This window comes from Dendrobium catenatum, unplaced genomic scaffold, assembly GCF_001605985.2.
Source record: "Dendrobium catenatum unplaced genomic scaffold, ASM160598v2 fragScaff_scaffold_621, whole genome shotgun sequence".
In the NCBI taxonomy this organism is placed as follows: domain Eukaryota; kingdom Viridiplantae; phylum Streptophyta; class Magnoliopsida; order Asparagales; family Orchidaceae; genus Dendrobium; species Dendrobium catenatum.
The window spans coordinates 6,888,608-6,913,167 of NW_021319083.1; the positions used below are offsets into that span (position 1 = coordinate 6,888,608).

The 24,560-nt window shown below is 36.6% G+C and overlaps 2 protein-coding genes across 2 annotated transcripts; one reads left to right on the forward strand and one right to left on the reverse strand.

Moving 5' to 3' along the window:
• Positions 1–3,960: 3,960 nt before the first annotated feature.
• Positions 3,961–7,836, reverse strand: LOC110109267 (WAT1-related protein At2g39510-like). The gene is made up of 7 exons (XM_020840247.2): positions 7,619–7,836; positions 7,440–7,502; positions 6,641–6,757; positions 6,189–6,417; positions 5,023–5,181; positions 4,408–4,559; positions 3,961–4,324 (listed from the first exon to the last, which is right to left on the reverse strand). Exons 1-7 carry the CDS (start codon positions 7,816–7,818, stop codon positions 4,186–4,188), a joined length of 1,059 nt encoding a protein of 352 aa, XP_020695906.1. The 5' UTR covers positions 7,819–7,836; the 3' UTR covers positions 3,961–4,185.
• A 9,944-nt stretch (positions 7,837–17,780) lies between these two features.
• On the forward strand, positions 17,781–19,465 carry LOC110109266 (phenolic glucoside malonyltransferase 2-like). The gene has a single exon (XM_020840246.2). It carries the CDS (start codon positions 17,796–17,798, stop codon positions 19,236–19,238), a length of 1,443 nt encoding a protein of 480 aa, XP_020695905.1. The 5' UTR covers positions 17,781–17,795; the 3' UTR covers positions 19,239–19,465.
• Positions 19,466–24,560: the final 5,095 nt, after the last annotated feature.

The window sequence follows — 24,560 nt, forward strand, 5'->3', positions numbered from 1 at the left end:
ACAACTTCATCTTCAATTCTAATTTGAATGATCTGCCCTCGATTGGTCCCTCTTACACCTGGTTCAATCAAAGGACATATAGTCCTATTCATATCAAATTAGACCGAATGCTTGTTAATGAGCAGTGGAATGCTGCCTACCCAGATTCTTTCTATAGGGTGGACAACCCTGTTGGATCTGATCACTGTCCAATTATTCTGAATTCAGGGACTCCTTCCATCTCTCACCATTGTTTTCTCTTTAAAAATTATTGGGTTAAAAATGAAAATTTCTGGTTCCTCTTATTTCAGGTGTTTGCTGTCAAGTCTAAAGGTAATCCTTTAGTTGACTTATGCTCTAAACTCAAATTACTGAAAGTGAAGTTAAGAAGCAACGCTGGACTTCTTCCAACTCTATGGCTGATAGTATTCAAAAGATTAAAGACAAGCAAGCTGCTTGCCTTCAATCTCTGCAAGAAAATGCTGACTGTATTAACACATCCTTTGAGCGTAAAAATATTAATCAGGAGTTGGAAGCCACCACATCTTTGTGGTACTCCTGGGTGAAGAAAAGGGCAAAAGCTAAGTGGTTAGCGCAAGGGGAGGATGACCTCAAATTCCTTTATTCTAGAATTAGAATGAGGAGGAGCTTTAAAAAAACAACTATCACTTTGGCTATGGCCAAATCTAATTCATCCTTGTCTGATGCTGTTAAGGAGACTATTTCTCACTTTCAACGCCTCTTCAATACTCCTACAAATACGGACTTCAACATCAATTTGTTTCCTTCTGGTAACACCATTCCTACTGCTTCTCTTGAATCCCTCATCTCCCCTTTCACAGATTTGGAAATCAAAACTGTAGTCTTCTCGGGTGCTTCGCATTCGACCCCTGGTCCAGACGGCTTCAATTTTGAATTTTTTAAGTCTACATGGTTGATTTCTGGACCCACGGTATGCAATGCTATTAAAAGTTTTCACAGTAATCCTTACATTCCTCGTGCAGCTAAAGCGACAGCAATTTCTCTCATACCTAAATCTAGTAATGCTGGTGATATTGCTGATTTCCGTCCCATAGCTCTTTGTAATACCATTTACAAAATTATTGCCAAAGTGTTGGCCATGAGGATGAAACCCATTATGCCCCTCATTATAAAAGAAAATCAAGCTGGATTCATCCTTAATAGGGTTTCTACTGACAATGTTATCCTGGCAAATGAAATTCTACAATTTTCTAGAAAATTTTCCAAATTCAATCTCATGTGTGTAAAACTAGATATAAAAAAAGCGTTTGATAGTGTTTCTAGGGAATTTCTGATAATCAGGATGAAACAAAAAGGGTTTCCAGAGCTTTTTGTGAAGTGGATTGAAGCTTGTGTAATGGATGTCTTCTACTCTATCTGTATTGATGGATCCCTTGAAGGGTTTTTTTCTTCCACTACGGGGCTTCGTCAGGGATGCCCTTTGAGCCCTTATCTATTTAGCATTGTCATGGATGCTTTGTCCTATTTACTTGACAATATTGGGTCTGCTAATAATTTTGAAGCTCTATCCATTGGAGAATACAGGCTTTCACACCTCTTGTATGCTGATGATCTTATCTTATTCGGAAAAGCTGATAGGAATAACTGTTAGAGGCTCAATCATACTCTTCACACTTTCTCTTATGCTTCGAGGCTCACTGAAAACTTAAATAAAAGTTTTATTATACTGCCTCCTTCCTGTCCTAATCCTGAGGAAATCTGTTCTACTCTAAATATTAATGCTTCCTCTACTTCTATGTCTTACCTGGGGGTTCCCATTTCCCCATTTAATCCTAAGGTGGCATGCTTTTCTCAGCTTTTGGAAGTGGTTATAAAGAAATTATCTGGGTGGAAGGCAAAATCGTTATCATTTGCTGGCAGGCTCCAATTTTTACGGTACACCATTTGGAATTCTATTGCATATTGGATTAGAGGTAGTATTATACCCAACACTATTCTCAAGCAAATAGATCGGGTATGTGCTAAGTTTCTCTACTTTGGGGAATCTTATGGTAAGAAAATACATCTAATATCATGGAAGAATACTTGTAAGCCTAAAGCTTTGGGGGGATTAGGCTTGCCCTTTTTCCAATCTCTAAAATTTGGATACAGCTGCTCGATCCCTTATCACTAGGATTTATAATTATCCCAGCCCGCTTGCCTCTTGGTTATTTCATGTCTACATCTCTCCTTGGAAGGAACCTGGGACTAAAGCCTCTTAATTCTGGAAAAGTATTTGTGTGGATGCTTGTAAGGCCAAAGACAATTTCCATTTTAGAGTCTCTGTGCACTCTAATTTTGTTCTATACTGGGATCATTGGTTTAAGGACAAAAGGCTTGAAGAGGTCGAGCTGATGAGGCCTCTTCTTGCTGCTTTTACTGTTAATGATAGTATTAAAAATATTCTTAATCATTCTAGATGGGTGCTTCCTGCGAATTTACCCGATGATATACACAATTCTCTCTCTGTTTTACCTGTGTTGTTGGAGCCTCATGCCAACCTTCTTTGGGGTGCTGGTAAGAAAGCTAAGCATAGAGAATTTAGAGAATTTTTTTACAAAGATTTTCTTAAGACTAGTTGGTGGCATTTTGTGTGGCATAAGAGGCATGTTATTAGATTTTCTTCTTTCTGTTGAATGGCGTTATCTGGAGGACTAAAAACTGCTGACATTTTAAGGAGCAGAGGGATGAATGTCAATCCGGATTGTGTCTTATGTCATGGAGGCTATGAGACTGTTAGTCACCTTTTTTTTAATGTGATTACTCATATACTGTTCTCAATTCTCTTTTGCTTAATCTGGAGAATTTGCTTTTGAGACCTAGCATTTTACAAATTTTTGAACATATTGGAGGTAACTCTAAGAAGGAGAAAGAGTATTATTATCTCTTAATTTGCTGTGCTGTTTATCACATCTGGAGAGAGAGAAATGAAAGAAAGTTTGGTGGGAATTCGAGCTCCTCTACTACTTTGGTGATTAAAATCAAAACTGTTGTATTTGGCAAGATTATCAAGTGGAAAGGGAGGGAAGTTCTGTTGGATTTGCTCTGATCTGCATTGGTTCGATTTGCTGTATGCACGGTTGGCAAGTTTATTTTTGGGTTTCTGGTTTATACTGCTGCTCTTCTTGCAGTTTTGATTGAGGTTTTTTGGGCAAGGATGACATATTTGCCTTTTTCTTCTTTGGAGGGCATATTTTTGGGCTATTTATTTTGCAACCAGGTTGAGAGAGCGGCAAATCCTGAGCCCGTGGGCACTCTGTGTGCTCACTGTTTTTGGTTATGTGGCTTCTCTCTAATTTTGGTTTTTTTCTGGGTTGCTGATAGCTTGTATTTGGGAAATTTTGTTTTCTTTCCCTCTTTTCTTTTGTGTCTTGTTCTCTTTTTAAGTAGTTTTACTTAATAGTTCTGCTTACATGTAACTATCTCATTTTAATGAAAAGGGCTTTGCCCATAATTTTCCCAAAAAAAAAAAAAAATGTTGTAACTTCTCTGGAAATGCTTAAATTTGATAGATTAGAATACTTTAAGAATTAGTTCAGCCAGATTATTTCTATGTATTTTGCCTTTGAGAATGTGTAACATGCTTGAGAGCTCATTGGGGAGCTAATCCCTCTCCATATTGGTTGAAAATAGTGTTGTAGGAAGGCTAAACGATAAATCCATATCATTTTATGTTGTTCTTGGATGTGCTTGCAACGTGGCAGGCGATGGAGGCTATGGCGGAATTCGGCACAGGCGTTCTCTGGATGAACCAAACGAGCCAGGCGAAATGATAAAAAATGAGTGGGGGGTTCAGTTTAAGTGCACTTATCGTGGCGTTTCCTGCGGTTGATTTTTCCCTTAAAAACGGCAGCTAAACCACGGGTAAATACGTCATGAAAACAGAATACTAAAAAGTTCAAAAATAGAAACACAAAAATTAAAGTTTTTGTACTAAAAAGTTTCTTTAAAAAACAGTAATAAAACCGTCCCAAATGAAGCCTAAGTTGAGAGCGGCTTCTTCTTCCCTACTTTTGTTATTCAGTGTAATGGTGAACACAAAATACTAAATTACAGTATTAAATTAGTCACACACAGCACTATTTTTACCGTTGTAACTAAAACAATACAACTTTCTTACAAAACCAAAAATCAAAATCAAAATCAAATAAAGCAGCTATCAGTTATAATCAATAAAATTAACTTCTATGGTTCTTCATGACAAGTTTCCTTCTGCTGTTCCAGCTTGTTCTCATCAGATTGTGGCTTCATTCCAGCTTCATCACTATCTTTTCCCCACAGCACCAAGTAAAGCCCAATAATGACAATAACTCCTCCAATTATACTTTAAATGCAAAAACAATCAGTGAATAATAAGTAAAATATGAATTTATTTCATGTTCTTCAAGTGAAATATCTGATATTTACCTTCCTATGAACAGTCTTTCACCAAAAACAAAATATGCTAGAAGAGCCACTAAAATGGTTGAGAGTGGATTGAACATAGTTACAAATACTGGTCCTTTTTCCTTAGTGCACCATAGCTGAATGAAGATTATTATGCCAGAACAAACGATTCCCTGCAATGAAGTTTCTTTCAGAAAAATTTCTTCTAAATAAAATTATGGGCGGATCCATCTTAAGGCCATGGGGAACAATTGCCCCCCCTAAAAGTTTTAAAATACTATGATCTTTAGGCAATTACCCCAATATAATTAAACACATTATGTAGAGATGTTATCGTTAGGGAACGATGAACCAAATACCAAGAGAAATAGTAAAGAGAATCAAAAAATATCCTTAAAACCAAAATTTGTTCCGGCCCGGAACCCCATCAAAGGGGCACTGCCCCTTGACCCCGCTCAGGTCGAACCCTGCCAGGTGGCGCTGCTCCTTGGACCTCCGACATATCTGTGAAACGTACAACGATGAACAAATAGGAGTCGAGAGGCCGCTCCTTATTTATAAGTTTGCACCCCTGAAAATTAAGGCTGGATAGGCCCCCGAATAAAATAAGCTGTCTGCTTTTGATGAATTACTTACACCATACAGTGTGCTCCATAAATCAATATCAAATTTGATAATCCAAGCTGAGGCTTTGTGCTCTACATATAAGGCGAAAACTGCTGACTGAGCTCCTCCAATGAAGCTCATCCATGTAGTGAGTGAAAGTTGTGCTGGATATTTTTGTAAGGTTATGGCCTGTAATGGTAATTAAGGGATGAGTAGTCTGAGTTTCTTAATTAATCATGCATGGTAATAGATAAAGAATCCATCTTTCATAACCATAGTTCTTTATCAGTGTTTGGAAACGGTGCTTTAAAGCTTTTAAGAAAGCACTTTTTGAAGCGAAACAGGTCAAAAATGTTGTGAAGTGCGCTCTTTATGATAGGCTTTGCAGCATAGAAAGCTTAAGCTGCAGTGTTTTTTAAATTCTGACAGCCTAATTAAACTTTCTATGCCATTCGAAAAGAAGAAAAGGAAATAAAAATAGTCAAAATAATTAAAAATTGTTATTTGCTTATGATCTGCCCCATGATAAAATAACCCACACTTATGCAGGTCAGGATGAAAGCTTCTTCTGTTTGATGTTTATGTTTTTGTAATTTATTCAGTTTTTGACAATCATGATACGTGGTAGCGGCGGACACGGATGGGGCAATGATGGAGTTTGTCAACTGGGTAGTTCCTCTGCTAGTGGCAATATCAGTGGAGATGGTGGTGGCTGATGATGGCAGAGACTAATGATGATAGTTATATTCAAAAATGGTTGTTTGTTTTGCTTGGTCATAAATTGAAGAGTGGTCATATGTTGCAAGGGAGGGGTTAGATTCACAAGTTGATTTGCGTCTGTGTTAGATCTGAGCATATGCGGGTTTGCAGGTCGAGATTGGCACAGCAAGCAGAATGGATCTATGGAGATTCGTGTGGTAATGATCGAGTTCCAGGTATGGGGCCAGTTGAACTTTGAATGAATGGGAAAACTCTTAGGTTTCGTTTGGGATAGTTTTCTTACTGCTTCTTAAAGCAGCTCTTTAAAGAGCTGCTTTAAGAAGCAGTAAGAAAGACCACCCAAACGTGGAACAGTTTTATTACACCATACTATACAGCAGCTTTTTAGTAATATTTTTTTTTAACAGCAAAAAAATAATGATCAAAATGAATGTGCTCCAATTATGAGAAAGAGAAAAGACAGTAGAGTTTCATACCTGCATGATGTACCATACTGACCAAGTTACACAACTTGTCACTGTGAAAATAGAACCTTTTAACCAGTTTTCATGGATTGTATTTCCTTGCATATGAATTACTGCACCCCATAAGTTTCTTACTGCTGAGCCTTTGTACAATGTCATGATTATAACACCAGCCAAGCAGACCATGGTCCCAATAACCTTAGCAGATCCTTGTAGACTCTGGACATTGAGATGCTCTAATCTATGCCATGGAAGAAAAAAAGTATTGTAATGAACAAAAAATTTCGGTTTTCAGTTATTGAAAAGTTAAGAGTCTTAGGATTCGTTTGAAACGACTTTTTTACTGCTTCTTAAAGCAGTTTTTTAGTACATAAATTTCAATTTTGTACAAAAAACTATTTTAAGAAGCAATAAAAAAGATGTCCCAAATGAAATCTTAATGAACTAAAAAGAAGGGTTCATACCTTAAGAGAACAGCTATAACAAATGTCATGGAAGGTATTGTGTTCACCATTGAAGAAAGAAAAGCAGGTGATGTGTATCTTAAGCTTGCAAAGTACATGTTCAGAGTTAGGCCTACCCTGTTTTGGTAAGAACAAAAGACAAAAAGTAAATGAGGTCCTCAGCAAATGATAGCTAAATTTTATAGGTCTGTTTACTTTAGTCTCAAAATGTTCACATATTCAATTTAGATTTTATATTTAGGCTTCATTTGAGATAGTTTTATTACTGTTTTCTAAAATAATTTTTTAGCAAAAAAAATTTCTTGTTCAAATTTTTTTTTACCAAAAAATTGTTTTAGAAAATAGTAAGGAAGATATCACAAAGGAAGCCTTAGTCTCGAAGTTGATCAAATTTTAATCAATTTGGTCATGTTGTTAATTTTGTCGTTCCTTTGGATGGATTGGGTGGATGAAAACTTTTCATTTAAGGAATTTTAGATCTATTTAGGGTTAGTTCAGTTGCTTTATACCAGCCCAAATTAATAAGATTGATTTGATTTGTTGAGTTGAGAGACTAAGATTTTGTTTGAGATAGCTTTCTTGCTGCTTGTTATAACAGCTTTCTAGTACAAATATTAAAATTTTTGTACTAAGAAGCTGATATAAGAAGTAATAAGAAAGTCGTCCTATAACGAAGCCTAAATTGAAGATTGAAAAAATTTTATACTAAAACACATACATACAAATTTAAGATCATTTTGATCCTTTTCTCATTTGAAAATATAAATTTGTAAAAATATGTAAGATTTTTTAAGCTTACCCTAGAAGTGAAAGCACAAAAATCTCCACAAACAATGCAAACGTCAGTTTTGGCCTCAACTTTCTGTAAAAATATAGAAACCAAACATCTTTGTGAGTAACTTTAGCAGTTCATTAAAGAAAACTAATCAGATCCTTCAACTTAAACAAATATAATATTTCAGATGCTGAAAATTAAACCTTTCAAGAAAATAAGCAAATGGTAACATGGCGAAGCCAGCAACAAAATTTCTGTAAGTTATATAAACATGTGGATTCATTCCATGGTTGAAAGAAGCTTCAGTGATGAAGTAGAGAATAGTATAGCCTATCTGTGCCAGAAACATCAGAATGTGTGGCTTAAATCTTCTGCATGTTCCTTGGAAAGCTTGTAATGCCATAATTCCACCCAGTTTGGATGATTTCAGAACTGAAATGGCTTTGATTTTATAGTGAGAATTTGCTTTGTTTCTGTAAAATTTACATGTAGAATCTGTCTTTAGCAAGTTGGCATCTGAAAATAACACCAATTTGTCTATATGCTTTTCTGGGAATTGTTCTTCATAGTTGATTAGTGTGACGAATAAAGAGGTCGAATAAGTTAATCCAATGGTCAAAAAATCTTATCCAAGTTTAGTATCTCGTAAGGAATTAATGAATATAGACTACTTCTCTGATCTCTGACTCTACATTTGGTTGAAAGACAGAGAAGAACATATATAATTCTTAGAGGTGGTGGATGATCCAATTGTAGAGAATATGTGGATTGCATTTGGATATGTCTAAGATAACTGTAGAGATTGCACTTTGCTAGTGCACCTGCTCTAAACCTGGTCAGTGGGTAGGGCTGGGTCAACCTGGGTTAGGACGGGTTGGGTCCGAGTCTATATTTTTGATTCGTTTGTCTAATCGGGTTGGGTTTGAGTTGGATCAACTGAAGGCGAGTAGAGTTTGGGTGAACTCAAACTCACCCCGAAAACCAATTTTGAAACCTCTAGACGTTAGGTTGACTATTTAACAATGCATAAGTTTTGACTTGAAAATCTTAGTTTGGGGGAAGTAAAACTCGAAGTGAAACAAACAAAAAATATAAAATGCAGCAGAAAAGAAAAAACACCAGAATTTAATGTGGAAAAACTCGAAACCACAAAATAACACAGGAGCCGCACTACACCAAGAAATTCATTATGAAAATTTGAGAGAAATAAAATAGAGATCTCTTCTCTCTCACAATATAGAATTTTCTTTATTCATTATTGCACCGTTCTAATACTAGAATATACAAAGAGATACAATAGAAATCACAAAGGGACACACCTTTTAATGAAAAACAAGAAATAAGAACTATACAGCACTGGGGGCTCGGGTACACAATGTTGGGGCGCTCAAGTACATAGTGAATGCCCCAGCGTTTGGGCGCAATGCAGAAAAAAAAATCATGTGCAAAGCATCCGAACCCAAGCAGGGAGAGGACTCACTGCAACTACGTAGCGAGTTCAATAGACTGAATTGAAATATGAGACGACAATACAACCCGATGGATGAATACAATCATATTCCACGTAGAACTAACATGATGATCTTGCTGTGGCAACCCATCTCAATAATTTATTGCCGTTGACCAAATTTTTGCAGTACCTCAATCTAACAATTGTAAGCATATCATAACATTTTACCATAATCTTTTATTTATTTCCATGCTTCTTGGTACTTAAACATTATTTGTCCTATAATGCTCTCCTATTCTATGTAAACTCTCACAACATGGGAAAATTATTGCGTCCGGTCACCTGACATGTGGACAGCCAATTCAGAGATGCCTCACCCGGATGCACTGGGCCCCGATATTTTTGAGTGATGTGGCGTGTTTTTATTGTTGTCCGAACGAATCCGGACATCGGACACAATAATTTGCCCACAACATGTCAGGTTCTTCCCAAGGGGTCTATAGACGTGTGGAGTGAGAAGAGCAAGGTACCAACAGATTGGGAAACACACATTACTAAAAAATAGGGCTATTATGGCACAAATTTTGACTTATCCCAGTAATTATACCCGTCATTAATTTCTTCGCAGCGGTTTTAAAACCGATGCAAAAGAAGGGTATTGTCAGCAATTATAAAACTGCTCCTAAGAATCGATGCGAAAATATTATTTTTTGATGGCGAGACAACCGAAGATATTAAACTAACTAATTACAGTAATGATGCATATATTCCTTTACAGGATATCATATCCTTCGCCGAAGGATTCTTCCATGCTTTGCTTTCACAGATACAACTGATATTATTCTAGCGGCCATTGTTCTTCACGCTTGTCTCTTCTCATGATTCTTAGTATCTGTGCATGCTTTGTGCGTCAGCTGATCCCCATGCAACTATGAAAGAGCACCTATTAGTGTCAGTATCTAGAAAAATTATTGTGTCCGGATGTCAAACGTTATTCATAGACGAATCAGAATGCTCCATATAACCTCTTGCTCAGTACCACGGCTTGGAACTGCTCGGTAATGCTGACGTGACACATTCTGGTTGGTCTCCGGACGGCGTTTTGCATCCGGTTCTCGCACAAAACAATGTATCCTGTATTTTGGGGTGTAAGTGGGTCAACCCGACTCGTAAGTTGGCTCGATAAATAGCTCATGAGTCAAGCAAGATGAGCTAACAAGACAAGGTCGAGCAAGCCCTGACTTGACCGGTTAGCTGGCAAGTCAGCTCGTTTAAAAAAATATTAATGTAAAATACATTATTGTTGTGGGCTAGAATATACGCGGCGATAGAGTTATAATTCTACGTCTTAGTGTTGCACGGATATCCAGCTCACACACAGAGAACACAATATTTTTTACGTGGAAAATCCGGGAAAGGGGAAAAACCACGGGGCCTAGCCCAGTTGAAAATGATTCCACTGGAATTTGAGAAAAGTACAATGGTCTGACTCGTCCTTGAAGGCGACCAGATTATAAGTATCAACTAAGAGTTTTGCAAGAGTCCAACGTCACTCCAATGTCAGGTGGCGATCCGATAGAACTCCGGTATCAGGCGGAAGACCGGTAGTGGTACTTCAGTGTTAGGGGGTACTTCAGCTTCGGATGGCACTTCAGCATCCCTTGGTGGTCTGTCGGTGGTACGGCAGAACTACGGCGGTGTTGCGACAATACTCCGGCGTCCCTTGGTGGTCCGGCGGTGGTGCGGCAAGACTACGGCGGTGGTGCGACAGCACTCCGGCGGTGGTCGAGGAGGAGCTAGGCGTCTAGAGCTTTCTTCCTTCTCTTCCTTCTTCTCTCTTGGCTTCCTTCCCCCTCATGAAGAATGAGGGGTCTATTTATAGATTTTCTGGAGTGGCATAGCTTGTAAATTGGTGTGAGATCAGGGGCAAATAGGGAGTGGCCGAATGGATGGCTGATATTGAATCCCATGATTGTGCACCGTTCGTTGGACATTTGAAGGCTTTACTGATGTCAGAATTCGGTGATCTTGGGCTCGTTAGATTTGTCTCATCGAGCCGTTCGATTCGAGTACAAGCTCATTAAAATCAGAGACCGTTTGGTAACTCAAATTGTGGTTAGATCCTTCTAAAAGTGCTTCGAGTCTCTGATTTGGACTCATTTGGGTTCAGATTGAGTCGATTTTGGTGTCGCTGCATTCGTCTTTCCGAGACGCTCAGTTCGACTATAAGTTTGCTGAAATCGGAATTCAGATGGTCTCCAATTTAATTTTTGAAGTTTCCAACTTGATTTTGCCTCGAGATTCGTGCTCGATCAAGATAATTTGTTGATGATGTATCAATTATAAATATATTAGTATTTAGAATTTTAAGTACAAAACTATATAAACAAAAGTTTTAAAATATATTAAACTTTCTTATATTAAATTATTCTTTATTAATTTTCTTTTAATTTCTCATAATTGTATGAATCATAATAATTTTCTCTATTTCATAATAAACGAGCCAGCTCATAAACTGGCTCGAACTCATAGAATAAAGCTCGAGCGAGCTTGAACTCGATTAATTAATCAAGCTGGTCAAGCTCAAATCAGGATTGACTCAGGCCCGACTCAATTAATTATTGTGTTAGATTTTTATTATAAAGAAGGTGTCATTATTAGATATGTTTATCTGAGAGGCTGAGTAGGAATGTGAATTTCTTTGCAAACCTCTATCATTAACATATAACGAAGTCATCAATTGACTAATTTATACAAAATGGTTAGTCATTTAATATATAATCTCTTCTTTCTCTTATTTTCTCTTATTAATTTTTATTAAATCTCCTCTAACTTTGAAACAAAAATATAATTAACATGAGCAATGCGCACCTAATAATCTCCTCAGCAAAGGAAGTTTTATGCTGTTCTACTTTTTCCACCATGCAAATAAGCTATTTTGTGTCGAGTTTGATATTTTTAACACATTAATTGATGTAATTAGTTTAACTAATGACCATTTTATTTCTAATTAGGTATCTTTTTATATGATTTTTTGTTTGATAAGATTCCCCAAAATTGGGTAGAGGGAATATGTTGCCTTGGAGAAGCCTATTTATCCAATTGATGAGATGATTGAGGCATAATTATTATGGCATGCATGAGATGCCTAATTGAGAATAATTTATTGGCTTTTCATGTAAATTTAGGTTTCATTTGAGACATCTTTCTTATTACTTTCTAAAGCAGTTTTTTAGTATCAAAATTTTTAGTTTAAAAAAAAAATTGTGCTAAAAAGCTGCTATAAAAAGCAACAAGAAAGCTGTCTCAAACAAAACTTAGGCCTCATTTGCATTATAAAGCAGTTTTTTAGTATAAAAATTTTTATGCTATAAAGCTGCTTTTGAAAGCATTAAGAAGTTGTCTCAAACTAAGCGGCCTTTGGTTTCGTTTCAGACATATTTTTTATTGCTTTCTAAAATAGTTTTGTAATTCAAAAATTTTTTGTACTAAAAAGCTATTTAAAAAAAACAATAAAAAAAACTGTCACTAATGAAACTTTAGCGTGCAAGTATTTCTAAGGTTTAATTTGGAACAATTTTCTTTCTTCTTCTTAAAACAACTTTTTAATATATAATTAAATTTTTTTATATTAAAAAGCTAATTTAAGAAGCATAAAAAAAGCATTCCCAACAAAACCTAAGTGTGAATCTTAGAATATAGAAGAAGCCAAATTGATGTGCCCTTTTGTAAAAATAATTATTTTTTGATAGGGCACAAAATCCTAAAAATCTATAAAAAGTCCTTTTAACGTTTTTATAAAAATTATCATCAATTATTTTTATTATTTTGAGTCAATTTTATTAATAGTATTTTAGTCATTAATTTCACTTAAATATGGTATGTGATATCATTAAGCAAAATGTATTAGCACTCTGAACTTGTGGGCTAATAAAAATTTGGCAAATAACAAATTATGTTAGGATGCTTTGTTATATTTTATATTCAAATTAGTATTTTTTTATTACACGTTTCATTGATTTTATATAAAGATGCCGAAAAAGAATTACGGGTTGGGTTCTGATATGATTTAAACTCAATCAATAGAATATGATCTTTTAATAAACGGGTCAAAAATATGGATATGACTTGACCCGCCAGTAGCTTGACTCGAACATGACTCAATAACCGATTTGAATTTAATATATATGTTGCGTGCTAGAATATACGCGGCGGTAGAGTTTGTAAATTTGTGTCCGAGCGTTGTACGAGTATTCAGCACACAAACAGAAAAGAGAAATGAACACCAAGGTTTTTACGTGGAAAACCCGAAAGAGGGAAAAAACCACGGGGCCTCGCCCAGTTGTAAAGTTCCACTAGTGTTTGTATGAAGTACAAAGGTTGATCTGTCTTACAAATCAAGAATCAGTTTACAATCAACTTCTCACACAAAGTTATAAAGTTCTACAAACTCCCGGCGTTTCCCAAAATCCGGCAAAGTTCTGGCGTCTTCAGGTGGCGGGAAGAGCTCCGGCGGTAGTCGAGGAGGAGCTTCTTCCTTCTTCTCTCTCTTCACTTGAGTCCCCTTTTGTGATGAATGAGGGCTCTATTTATAGTTTTTCTGGAGTGGCGTGGCTCGTAAATAAATGTGAGATCATGGCAAATAGGGAGTGGTTCGAATGGACGGCCGATATTGAACCCCTCGATCGTGCACAGTTTTTTGGACATTTGGAGGCCTTAATGATGTTGGAATTTGGCGATCTTAGGCTTGTTGGACTCACCTTGTCGATCCGTTCGATTCGAGTATAAGCTCGTCAAAATCGGAGACCGTTTGGTAACTCAAATTGATGTTTGAACCTTCCAACAGCGCTTCGGCTCCTTGATTCAGACTCATTTGGACTCGGATTGAGTTGAATTTGGTGTCGTTGGGTTTGTATTTCCGAGACGCTCAGTTTGACTGTAAGCTCGCTGAAATCGGAGTTCGGGTGCTCCCAAAATTATTTTTTGAAGTTTTCAACTAGCTTTTGCCTCGAGATTCGTGCCCGATCAAGCTAATTTTGTGTAAATTGTCTACTTGGAGTAACAAAGAAAAGAATTTATAGAAAATAATAATTAAACGGGTTGATCCTTGGTGCAAGAAGAAGGGGTGACTCATACCATCTTGACTTGGTTCTACTTCCACTCTTTTTTTTCTACAATACTGAGTCAGTTATTCTCCTACTAGTTAGAGGTGTCAATTTCGGGTCACGGGTCGGGTTCGGATCGAACCCGGAATTGACCCGGCATTAATCGGGTCAACCCTAACCCGACCAGTTTTTGCAAACGGATCGATTTTATAGACCCGAACCCGACCCGCTTCGGGTCAACTCGACCCCACCTATTTCAGCCAAATCCCGCGCCTCCATTCAAAAATTTAACCAAATCCCATTCAGCATTGGCAGCGGCCAGCCAGCGACAACGAGTAGGTGGGGCAGGCTACACGCGGCAGGCGGGGCAGGCTACACACGGCCGCGGGTCACGCGCACATATTGACAGGTCTAAGTGTGAGGATGAATCACAACCACATGATAAGAAATGACAACCATTCTATCATTGAATCTTACTTCACTACAATTATTGTGGCAGCATTAACCTTTTTTTATTTTTTTGCACGACTCAATTATTGGCCTCGATGTCCACGCTTTGTGTCGTCTGCCGGCTGTCTTGTCGTCCGCCTTCCCGTTGTCGCCGTCTAACCGTTTGTGTCAGGTCGAGTCAACTCGATAACTCAATGGGTCAGGTCCAAGTCTACACTTCTGACCAGCTTACATAACCAGGTTAGGTTCGTCCGTTTGAACCCGGGTCAATTTCGGATTCGACCCGAATCCAACCTGAAACTTGATTTTGACACCCCTACACCAAAGCCAAGCACTACGTGTCACAAAGCTCCAACTCAGGCTGGAGATAGGGAGTGAAGGTGCGCAATGCTCCAAACCTTAACATCATTGCGCTACGAGTCGGGTAGCTTTTTTTGTTATTTTTCATACTTAAATTGAATGTTAGGCTTTTTGGTGTATTTTAAGCTTATCTGTTTGTCTATTCTTTGTACATAATAAAGAATGTAGTAAAGTGAGATAAAAATAATGTGAGAGAGAAAGAGATTTGTATAATTTCTCTTAATTTTCATAATGAAATTTTTTCAATTGTGAGTTTTGTTTCATTAAGTATTTACGTGATATGCTTTCCCATCATTTTATGCATTCATCCTATGAAAATTTGGCTTTTGGTTTTTTTATTTGAAAATTGTTTATTTGTAAGAATGTAAAATTAAAGATCGAAAGCTTCAAATTATGAGATCTATTATGTATTAGAGATTCTCTTGTTATTGAATGGAAACGGTTAAATTTTGATTGAGGTTTGTGTGAAATCTTTATATTGTTGGAATTAGGGGTGCAAATGAGTCGGGCGAACTTCTTGTTGATCGTGTTTGACTCGTTAAAAAATTTGCTTGTTTGAAATAAGATCGAGTTAGAAATCGTTCGTGTTCAACTTATTTTGTAGAAAATTTGTGTGGTCTGAGTTTAGAGAGAATCATTTTCTAAATTGGTTGTATTTAGTCTATTTCTTTTAAGAAAGCACATTTTGTTATTTTATTAGCTATGTTTTCATTTTTTTTAGAATGAAAACTATTATATTCACCACTCGTTTGCTACTCGGCGACAATAACATCCAACTTCCTTCACTCACTAGAGAAATTATTCCGTACGAAGTCCTGACGGGAAGAACCGTCCCGACTGTGAGTGTATATATAGTGTGTATAAAAAATTGATACACATTGTGTACAAATTTATACACAATGTGTAAACTCACATGTCCGAACTGTTCTTCCCGTTCAGATTCTGCACGGAATAATTCTCCACCCACTGACACCACTAACCCCATCCCATCAACATCACACAACAACAACCACCACTATCATAAGATGCCATATTTGACTCATTAATTTCTCATATAATATTCAAAAAATAACATACAAAACCAAATCTAATTTTATTAGATATCAAAACATAAATAAAACAAAATAAAATATCTAAATAAGAAATAAAAATAAAAAATGATCTCAAACTGTCACTCAGACTAATCAGTCCAATAAATTTATACACCACTGAACTAATTTCCAATACATTTTTCTATTTAATTTTATGGTTCAACAATCAATAGACTAACAAATATTTTATAAAATAAAATGTTGATATCATCAAATTCATAATAATTAAAAAAAAAATACAATGAACTTGTTTCTTTTGCTTTCAAAGAATAATGGCTCTTATGGCATCAGCATATAAAATTATAAATGAATCACAGCCACATCAAAATGATCTGTATTTTGACAAGTTGGCACATCACTGTGGCATCATTTTTATAATTCCTCAACAAGTTATGACAAAATTACTTTGACTCAGCACTAAATACACTACGTAGGGGTGACAAAATATGACCTAATCCACAAACCTGATTCGAACACAAACTAAAAAATTCGAATTCAGGCTGACTCTTTTAATAAACAGAACGGTTTCAAGTTGACAAGCCAAGTCTATTTTGACTCTAAATGATCCGTTTAAACTATATTTTTCTTAATTTTTTTTTAATTTATTGGTATGATTATCATATTTTTTAATTAATTAATTTGAAATATATTATTAAAAAGTTAAAGATTTTTAAGTTAAAATGGGTTATCGGTTAGGATTGGGTCATTCGGATTGCTACCGGGTTGGATTCGGGTCCATATTTTTTACCCGTTTATAAAACATGCAAGATTTGAATTGATTAGATTCCGATTGGGTCTAAATATAAACCTAACTTGTTAGGACATGCTGGACTCGATTATATCTATACATTGTACAAGCAGTGCACTTACAGTTTCAGGCCCTTCTCTCTTGATCATGAATAAAGACCCGATACAACATTATAATTTTTATATCTTGAAAACTATAACAAATAAGAAATTTGGGTAAAGTTTTGGGATGAGATGAAAAACATAGTCCTGCATTGGTTACCTATACCCACACCCACCCATATATCCACCCATACCCAATGGGTATGGGTGGGTAAGGTTACGCTCATTGCCTTGTGTGTGGGTATAGGTGTGTACTCAACATCGGGGGATAAATCGATTTACATTGCTAATCACCGTATATCTTATATATTACTACAATCCTCACTGCGTAGTGTGCAACACTAAACCATGTTGCGGCTATGATAAAATCTGATATGCTGCTTGAATATTTGCAATCAGAGTAAAAGGCATCAAGCCTCAAGGCTATCAGTCCGTGACAGACTGCGTTCAAAAAGCATGGAAAGTGAGAGGGTATAAGTGGATACGGCGTCCCGAAAGTCACCATGGGTGGGGGTGGATGGGCAAAGCCCGTCCGAGTAAAACATGATTATCCAATGTGTACCCAACCAGGACCCATGTAGTACTTTTATGTCATTCTATATTTTGTTGTGTGCCGCAGTTATGTACCGAGTGATGTGACACATCATAATTCACCTCCGAACAGTCCAATAACCGCAAATAATAATTTCTTTTAAAACTGAGACTTTGTCACTCCAATAAAAGATAACTTATGGGTACTTTTGTGTTCTTTGATGAAGAATTTATTTGAGACAATTTTCTTCCTACTTTCTATAGCAATATTTTAGTTAAAAAATATTAAATTGTAAGACTAAAATTATTCAAATACTTGAATATTGATATATATACAGCTATAGAGGATTTTATGATTCTACATTATATATACAAAGAAAGCATTTGAATAGAGATTCAATATGAATAAAAATATAAAAATATTATAATTTAATGTAATATATGCAACTAATTATGTAATAAAATGATAATACTACTGAAGTATTTCAAAATATTTATGAATATTCAAAATTATTTCTAATTAATTCGCTACAAATTTCTGCGCATGTGGATTTTCTTAAATATTTATGAAGCGCCCTTCTTCACCGTCCCTTGCGGCTTGCAAGCAACATCCCGAAAGCAAAACATGAGGTCCACGTCGGTAAATATCCTCCACCAATCACTTATATCTCCGTCGCCGCTCTCCTCCGGCGAAGTCCGGCCATCTCTTCCGCTAACCTTTTTCGACTTGATATGGATCAACTACAGCCCCGTAGAACGCCTCTTCTTTTACCAGTTTCCCTATCCCACTTCCCACTTTCTTGACTTCCACCTCCCCATCTTCAAATCCTCCCTTTCCGTCGCCCTCTCCACTTTCTACCCTCTAGCCGCCACCATTCGCCGGCGCCAATCTGACGGCCGTTTTGAAATTGCCACCACCGACTCGGACTCCGTCACCCTCACCGTCTCCGAATACGAAGGCGCCGCCGCCGACTTCCTCGATATCTCTGGTGATCATTCCCGGCCGGTAGAGAAGCTTCTAGTTCTGATTCCTCGACTTCCAATATCCCGCGAAGAACAGCCTCTGCTAGCTGTTCAGGTCACTCTGTTTCCAAACTACGGCCTTTGCCTCGCCCTCGCCGTGCACCACGCAGCTTGTGACGGGTTCAGCTCAATGCAATTCGTCAAGTTATGGTCCGCCGCTGCGGCATCAGGCTTACGACTGGACAGATTAAATCCCGGGCTGCCAGCTCCGGTCATGGACCGAACCGTGATTCCTGATCCGCGAAACGTATACTTGCAGATAGAGAAGGGCGTTCTGGATGAGAGAGCCAAGGAAAAGATGGTGACTTCAGGAATCTCCGGCGGAGTTTTCGCCGCTACGTTAAGCATTTCCGCTCCGGAGATCGATCGGCTCAAGAAGCGGGTGCAGGGGAGGGCTGCGGAACAGGGGATGCGCCGTTTCCACTGTTCTTCTTTTGTGATATCCCTTGCTTATTCATGGACCTGCATGCTGAAAACTCGTTGCATAACTGACGGCGACGGCGCGGCGCACGTCTTATTCGCGGTGGACTGGCGGCGGAGAATTCGCCCTGAGATTCCGGCGAACTATTACGGGAATTGCCTCGCCCCATGCTATGTGAAGTGTAAAGCTGAAGAGCTTTTGGCGAAAGATGGGATTTTGGTTGCTTCCGCGGCCATTGGGACGGGGATTGAGGAGTTGGGAGATGACGTTCATGAGATTATAGATGGATTGATGGATAGGATTGGGGAGCTGGCGCCATGGCGGCCGTTGACGGTTGCGGGGTCGCCGAAGATGGGGGTTTACGAGACTGATTTTGGTTGGGGAAAGCCGAGGAAGGTGGAGGTGATATCGACGAGGGAGACGGGCGCCGTGGCGTTGGCTGAGAGCAGGGATGGAGAGGGAGGGATAGAGATTGGAGTTATTCTACCGGAGGAGGATTTAAAAGCTTTTGCAAAGCATTTCGCCGCCGGACGGGATTGGTGAAAACCTATGTTCCGTTCATGGAGTTCGTGAAGCCCATTTATATATAAATAATGTCTGCGTAGATAGCATGCCTGTGCATTGTAAAGTAAATAAGTATATTTTGAGTATTTCTATATATTTGATGCTACACAAAATAAATCTACAAGGTCAAAGGGAAGTATTTTAAAATTTATTTGTACTGCATTTATAATCGAGCGAATTCCAAATACACTGCCTCACTTTGCAGACATTCTCTCCTACGAAAAAACGTCTCGTGGTCTTCCTTCTCCCGCCTGCGACGATCTGGCCCTTGTTCCCGCCCAGTTCTCCCGCACAATAAAGCACCCTGTGAGTCTATGACCTACCTTCATTTGTGAGTCTCCGTAACCTAGCTTCGCTCGTGCCAACAAACGCAAATCAGTATTTGTCTCCCTTTCAGGTAACGGCACTCATCTCCTGCAATCATCTCCATAACTTGTGCTTCCCTACTCTTTTGATGGCTTCTTCTTCTAGTCTAATTCTTCATTGGGCAAGGCGAGCACTCATCTTCTATCAAAAAAAATTTTTTTCTAGCTCAATTTTATATCAAATTTGAAGTTACATTCAAATCAAATAATGTCTTTATAATCCTTTTTTCCAAAACAATGCAAGATTTTACCTACTTCCTTGCAAATAGTAAGTAAATGCCATTTATTTTTCTAGGAGCATTATGTTGTGAAAACTAATAATGAAATAAAGTTTTATATAACAATTTAGTGAAATTGCAAATGATATTACGAAGCAAATTTGTAATTACTTTTGGTTGCATTTTGAAACCAAATACTAAATATGGCAGTTATTTAGTACAATAAATTTTATTAATGCAATACATTTTATTAATACTAATTATGGAAGTTATTTAATACAATAAATTTTATTAATGAATATAAAAATTTTCAAAATCTCTTAAAATTATAATTAATATTGTGTAGTTAAAATATTTTTAATCAAATCATAATATTTTTACTTTATTCTATAGTCACTCAACCAACCAACCAAATTATAATTCATGATGCATTGACTTTATTTCACTCTGCATACATGCAGCCAAACAGAAAAAATATTTCCCTGCATTCAATTTACTTCAAACCAAACAGTTTCAAATTATTTACTTTATATTGCATTTACTTTACACTGCAATCACTTTACTGTTAATTAAATAGTCCTGAAATAAAATTGTTATTTGCTCTATTTTTAAGAATTAGTGGTGAAAAACAAAACGGCTAAAGATAAAATTTCAAATTTTTAATTTACAAAAGTTATTACATTTTTGATAAGTTAGAATATTTTTTATATTTATTCAAAAAGTTTTATTATGAGAAAAAAATTATAGTGATAATTACTTATGTAATATTTATAAGAATGTTTATTTTAAGATTTTAAATTTTTTATTTTGAGGCATAAATAAAATATTTATGATAATTTAAAAACTTATTTTTTTGTATCTTAATTTTATCAATAATTTTAGAGTTGTCAACTCAAACTCTTTATATTTTGATACACCATTAGAAGTTTTATTTGATCCAACATAATTTTTGAATTTTTTTTTTTCAATATTAACGGAACTTCAATTTTAATAAACCTATAGTCCAATTGAACGTAAGCCCACGTAGAATCTCCTGATCCCCATCGCACGACTATATCATTGTTGCCATAGTGTGTTATGGCATTACCATATATCAATCTCATTTGTTATTTGTCTTCATCACCTTTCACTGATTCTCTGATATCCTCCGTTACAATAAAAAAAAAGTCAAGATAGCAATCCCAACATTGTAGTACTATATTCTCCAATTGAGGAAAAATTATTAAGTGCCGTCATCGGTTCATTTTAAGGCGAATCAGGAAGTACTATATCATCCGATACACAACGTTATACAACAAAAAAGTAATGTGGGTGTTTCGCCTTCGAACAGCGTCTGGTGACCGCACAGAATAATTTCACTTAATTGAGATGCAAATCAGGTATTTTTAATCTTATTTACATAATCCATTATTTTAGTTAGGTCAAACGCAATAATTTAGTTATCGTATTTTCACGTAAAAATTATTGTGCCTTTTGCGGCCTAATTTTATTTGTGTATGATTGTATGTGGATCCCTATGCAACGCTAAGATAATAAACACTATCTTTCTCTTCTAACACCAACTTTTCACCATGAAACAAATTGATTTCGTATAGAAAAATATTTTCTAATATACTACAAATACTTTTTCAATATAATCTTGGACTCCAATCAATCTGCTAACTAGTCCCTTTAATCATAGAATTCATCATAATTAGGTCGCTAGTTTGGCACAGTAGACTCGCTGCTAAAGCTTTTGGTGGCCAAAAAATATTTTGTATGCTAATTTAGTGACCACTTATTAGTATTGATCGCTATTATGCATATTAACGATAATTTTTTAAGCTGATAAGTACTTAGATGGATGCTATTTAACAATTTTAATTATTAATTTTATTTATTACATTCTTTAAATAGCAACCAAAATAAAAAATTGGTCGTAAAATGATCAACCTAATAAATCACTCTTCTTTAATTTCTTGAAGTGTTCTATATATATTTATTATGGATATCAATTTTGGTGATATTTAATGAAATCTATTTCTTATCTAATTATTATGTCTTGGCTATAACATTGAAGATCAATCAATAGCTCTTTGATATTGTAGCATCTAATTATTTCTCATTAAAAAGACAAATAAATTACATAATAGAAAATAAGACTTATTTTATTATTTGAGGTAACAAAAAAGTATTGAATAAAAAAATTCAATTATCAATATAATTATCAAGAATTTGCTAGAAGAAAATGAAAATTATATTGATTCAAATACTTTCCATCAATTAAAATACAAAATATGATCTTTAAAATCATTAATCATAAAATCTATATTTATAAAATAATCTGTTATAACTTCTATAGCAGAACGCTGCGAAAGCCGATTGCTATAGAGGCTGTTGCCATAACAGCTGGTCCGACGTGGAATCTCACTCCCATAGCGAAAGTTGACACCTTATTCCCACATGCTATTATCCTTGGTTTGCAACGCCATGAGCAACCCTGCATGCTCATTACCATCTCCAGTTACCTCTACAAACATATTACTCTCCAGAGAGGCATAAAAGCAAACAACTTGCGAGCGCTATAGACTTAACCGTTCGACAAGTGTTGCAGATTAATAAAGAAGGTTTAAACATTCTGAAAACTACTCACTTAGGTATGCCGACAATCATACTGACGCCTAGGCGGCCATATAATGTTGACCATGAAAGGAGGCGAGCACCTGTATTTGTCTAAGTTAACATATTTTGAGGATGAAGGCAGCAGGCTTAGTCCCATTTTTTTATAGGAAGCTACACATTGGAGACTATTTAGATTGAAAAAGGGCTATTGAAATATCTTTTGAGTATATGGAAGTAGAACCTGAGAAAAAAGTTAAATATGTTGCATGTAAATTGAAAGGGGGAGCCGGCATGTGGTCATCACAATTACTCTAGACCAGAAGGTGGGAAGGCCGTGGTCAAGTACGAAGCTGGTATCAAAAGGAAAAGCTCTTGCGTGCACAATTTTTACCTACTGATTATGAGCAAATGATGTATTTGAAGTATCAACATTGTGTTCAAGGTAATCAATCTATTAGTGATTATATCAAGGAGTTCCATCAATTGAGTGCTAGGAATAACTTGAATGAGTGCACTAATCAATTAGTGGCCCGTTATATCGGTGGACTGAAAGATGCCATTCATGATAAGCTGGAATTGAATTCAATGTAGACACTATCACAAGCAATAAATTTTGCACTCAAGGCTGAGATGTAGCTTACTCGACAGCCACGCAACAACTACACTCAAAGACAGCTTTCTGAGCAAGTAATGGAAACCTCAAAATCAGCTTCAATAATTCCGCTAACATCTCCTGACCCAAAAGTGCAGCAGAATTTCAAAATTGTGGAGATAAAACCTTTTATGAAACATTTTAAATTTATTAGGGAGGATGTCAACACAAACTAATTTGACATCAAAGTGGATATATGAAATAAAAAAACATCGAACCTAGCGTTTTGCAACGAGCTCCCACTGTGACTTCCGATCCGACATAAAAAACATGGTAGAAAAAGGTGAAAAAGCTTCTTTATCGACTCTTTCAGAACTCTTCATCACTCGAATTACACACACTGAGCGGGATTTGAAGAGGACGAAGAAGCTTTCTAGTGCCTCCTGTTGTGACTTTCGAAGAGGCGAAGAAGCTTCTTTAACAACTCTTTCAAAATGTTTCTTCATCTTAAGCACGTGAAGCAGGATCCGAAAAGGTGGAGAAGAACGCGACCGAAGCTTCTTTTAGCGACTCTTTCAAAAGTCCTCATATGAAGCTCATGCCAAGTTGAGACAGGAGAGGAAGACGAACCGAAGAAAGAAATGGATGGGAGGGAAGTTCGAAGAGGCACGAAATCAAACGGTTATATAAAATCTTTTAAATCTAACTTTGATGAACTATTTTTTAAATGTATTGTATAATATAGTTAAAAAAATCAGTCATTGTGAGGCTTTCTTCTGTGTTTTCAATCTCATAAATTGATGACTTATTGAAAAAAAAATCAAAAAAGAAAAGAAGAGCATTGCCAAATGAAGCCAAGAAAGTCAAAATTGAGAGCACACGCTGTGAGCGGGAATTTGAATATTTTTGATATAGATGAATATCAAAATAAGTATGAGTTTTTGTCGAAGAGGCGAAGAAGATGGCGAAGAAGCTTATTTAACAACTCTTTCAAAATGAAGCTCGTGAAGCAGGATCCGAGGAGGCGGAGAAGAAGAGGAAGAAGCTCCTTTTAGCGACTCTTTCAAAAGTCCTCATGCCAAGCGGAGAAGAAGGCGACCTTATGGAAGTTTTAGAAGTTGCGAAGAGGCCAAAATATTTGTAGAAACCTATCAAACTTGGATCTTCCATTGGAGGAAGAAACAACGAGAAGACCTAAACACGAAAGCCACCCTAGACCACAAAAGGAACCACCAAGGTTGCCAAAACAAGTCATGACCTTCCAGGGGGTGTACGTCCAGGAAGCTTGCGTCATCATAGTCTGAAAAATAAAAGCTAACACACCACAGTCTTGCCATCAATCCACAAGATATCCAACAAACCAATCGGCCAACCTGTGTCTGAAAGTACCACCATCACCCAAGGCAATCCATAAAAAAAAAAAACATATCGAGCCTAAAAAGCAAAAAGAACCCATACAAAAAAAAAATCAAAATAGGGGTCATTAGTACCACCCGCAACACTCCAAAGAAAAAAGTCAAATCCA

Excerpts from the sequence above, each read along its gene's own strand:
- LOC110109267 (XM_020840247.2), bottom strand. The coding sequence starts at position 7,818 with ATGGCATTACAAGCTTTCCAAGGAACATGCAGAAGATTTAAGCCACAC. Across the intron at positions 5,182-6,188 it reads CAGTATGGTACATCATGCAG|GCCATAACCTTACAAAAATA; the intron begins GTATGAAACTCT and ends TTACCATTACAG. Across the intron at positions 4,325-4,407 it reads GAAAGACTGTTCATAGGAAG|TATAATTGGAGGAGTTATTG; the intron begins GTAAATATCAGA and ends TTGCATTTAAAG.
- LOC110109266 (XM_020840246.2), top strand. The coding sequence starts at position 17,796 with ATGTGGATTTTCTTAAATATTTATGAAGCGCCCTTCTTCACCGTCCCT.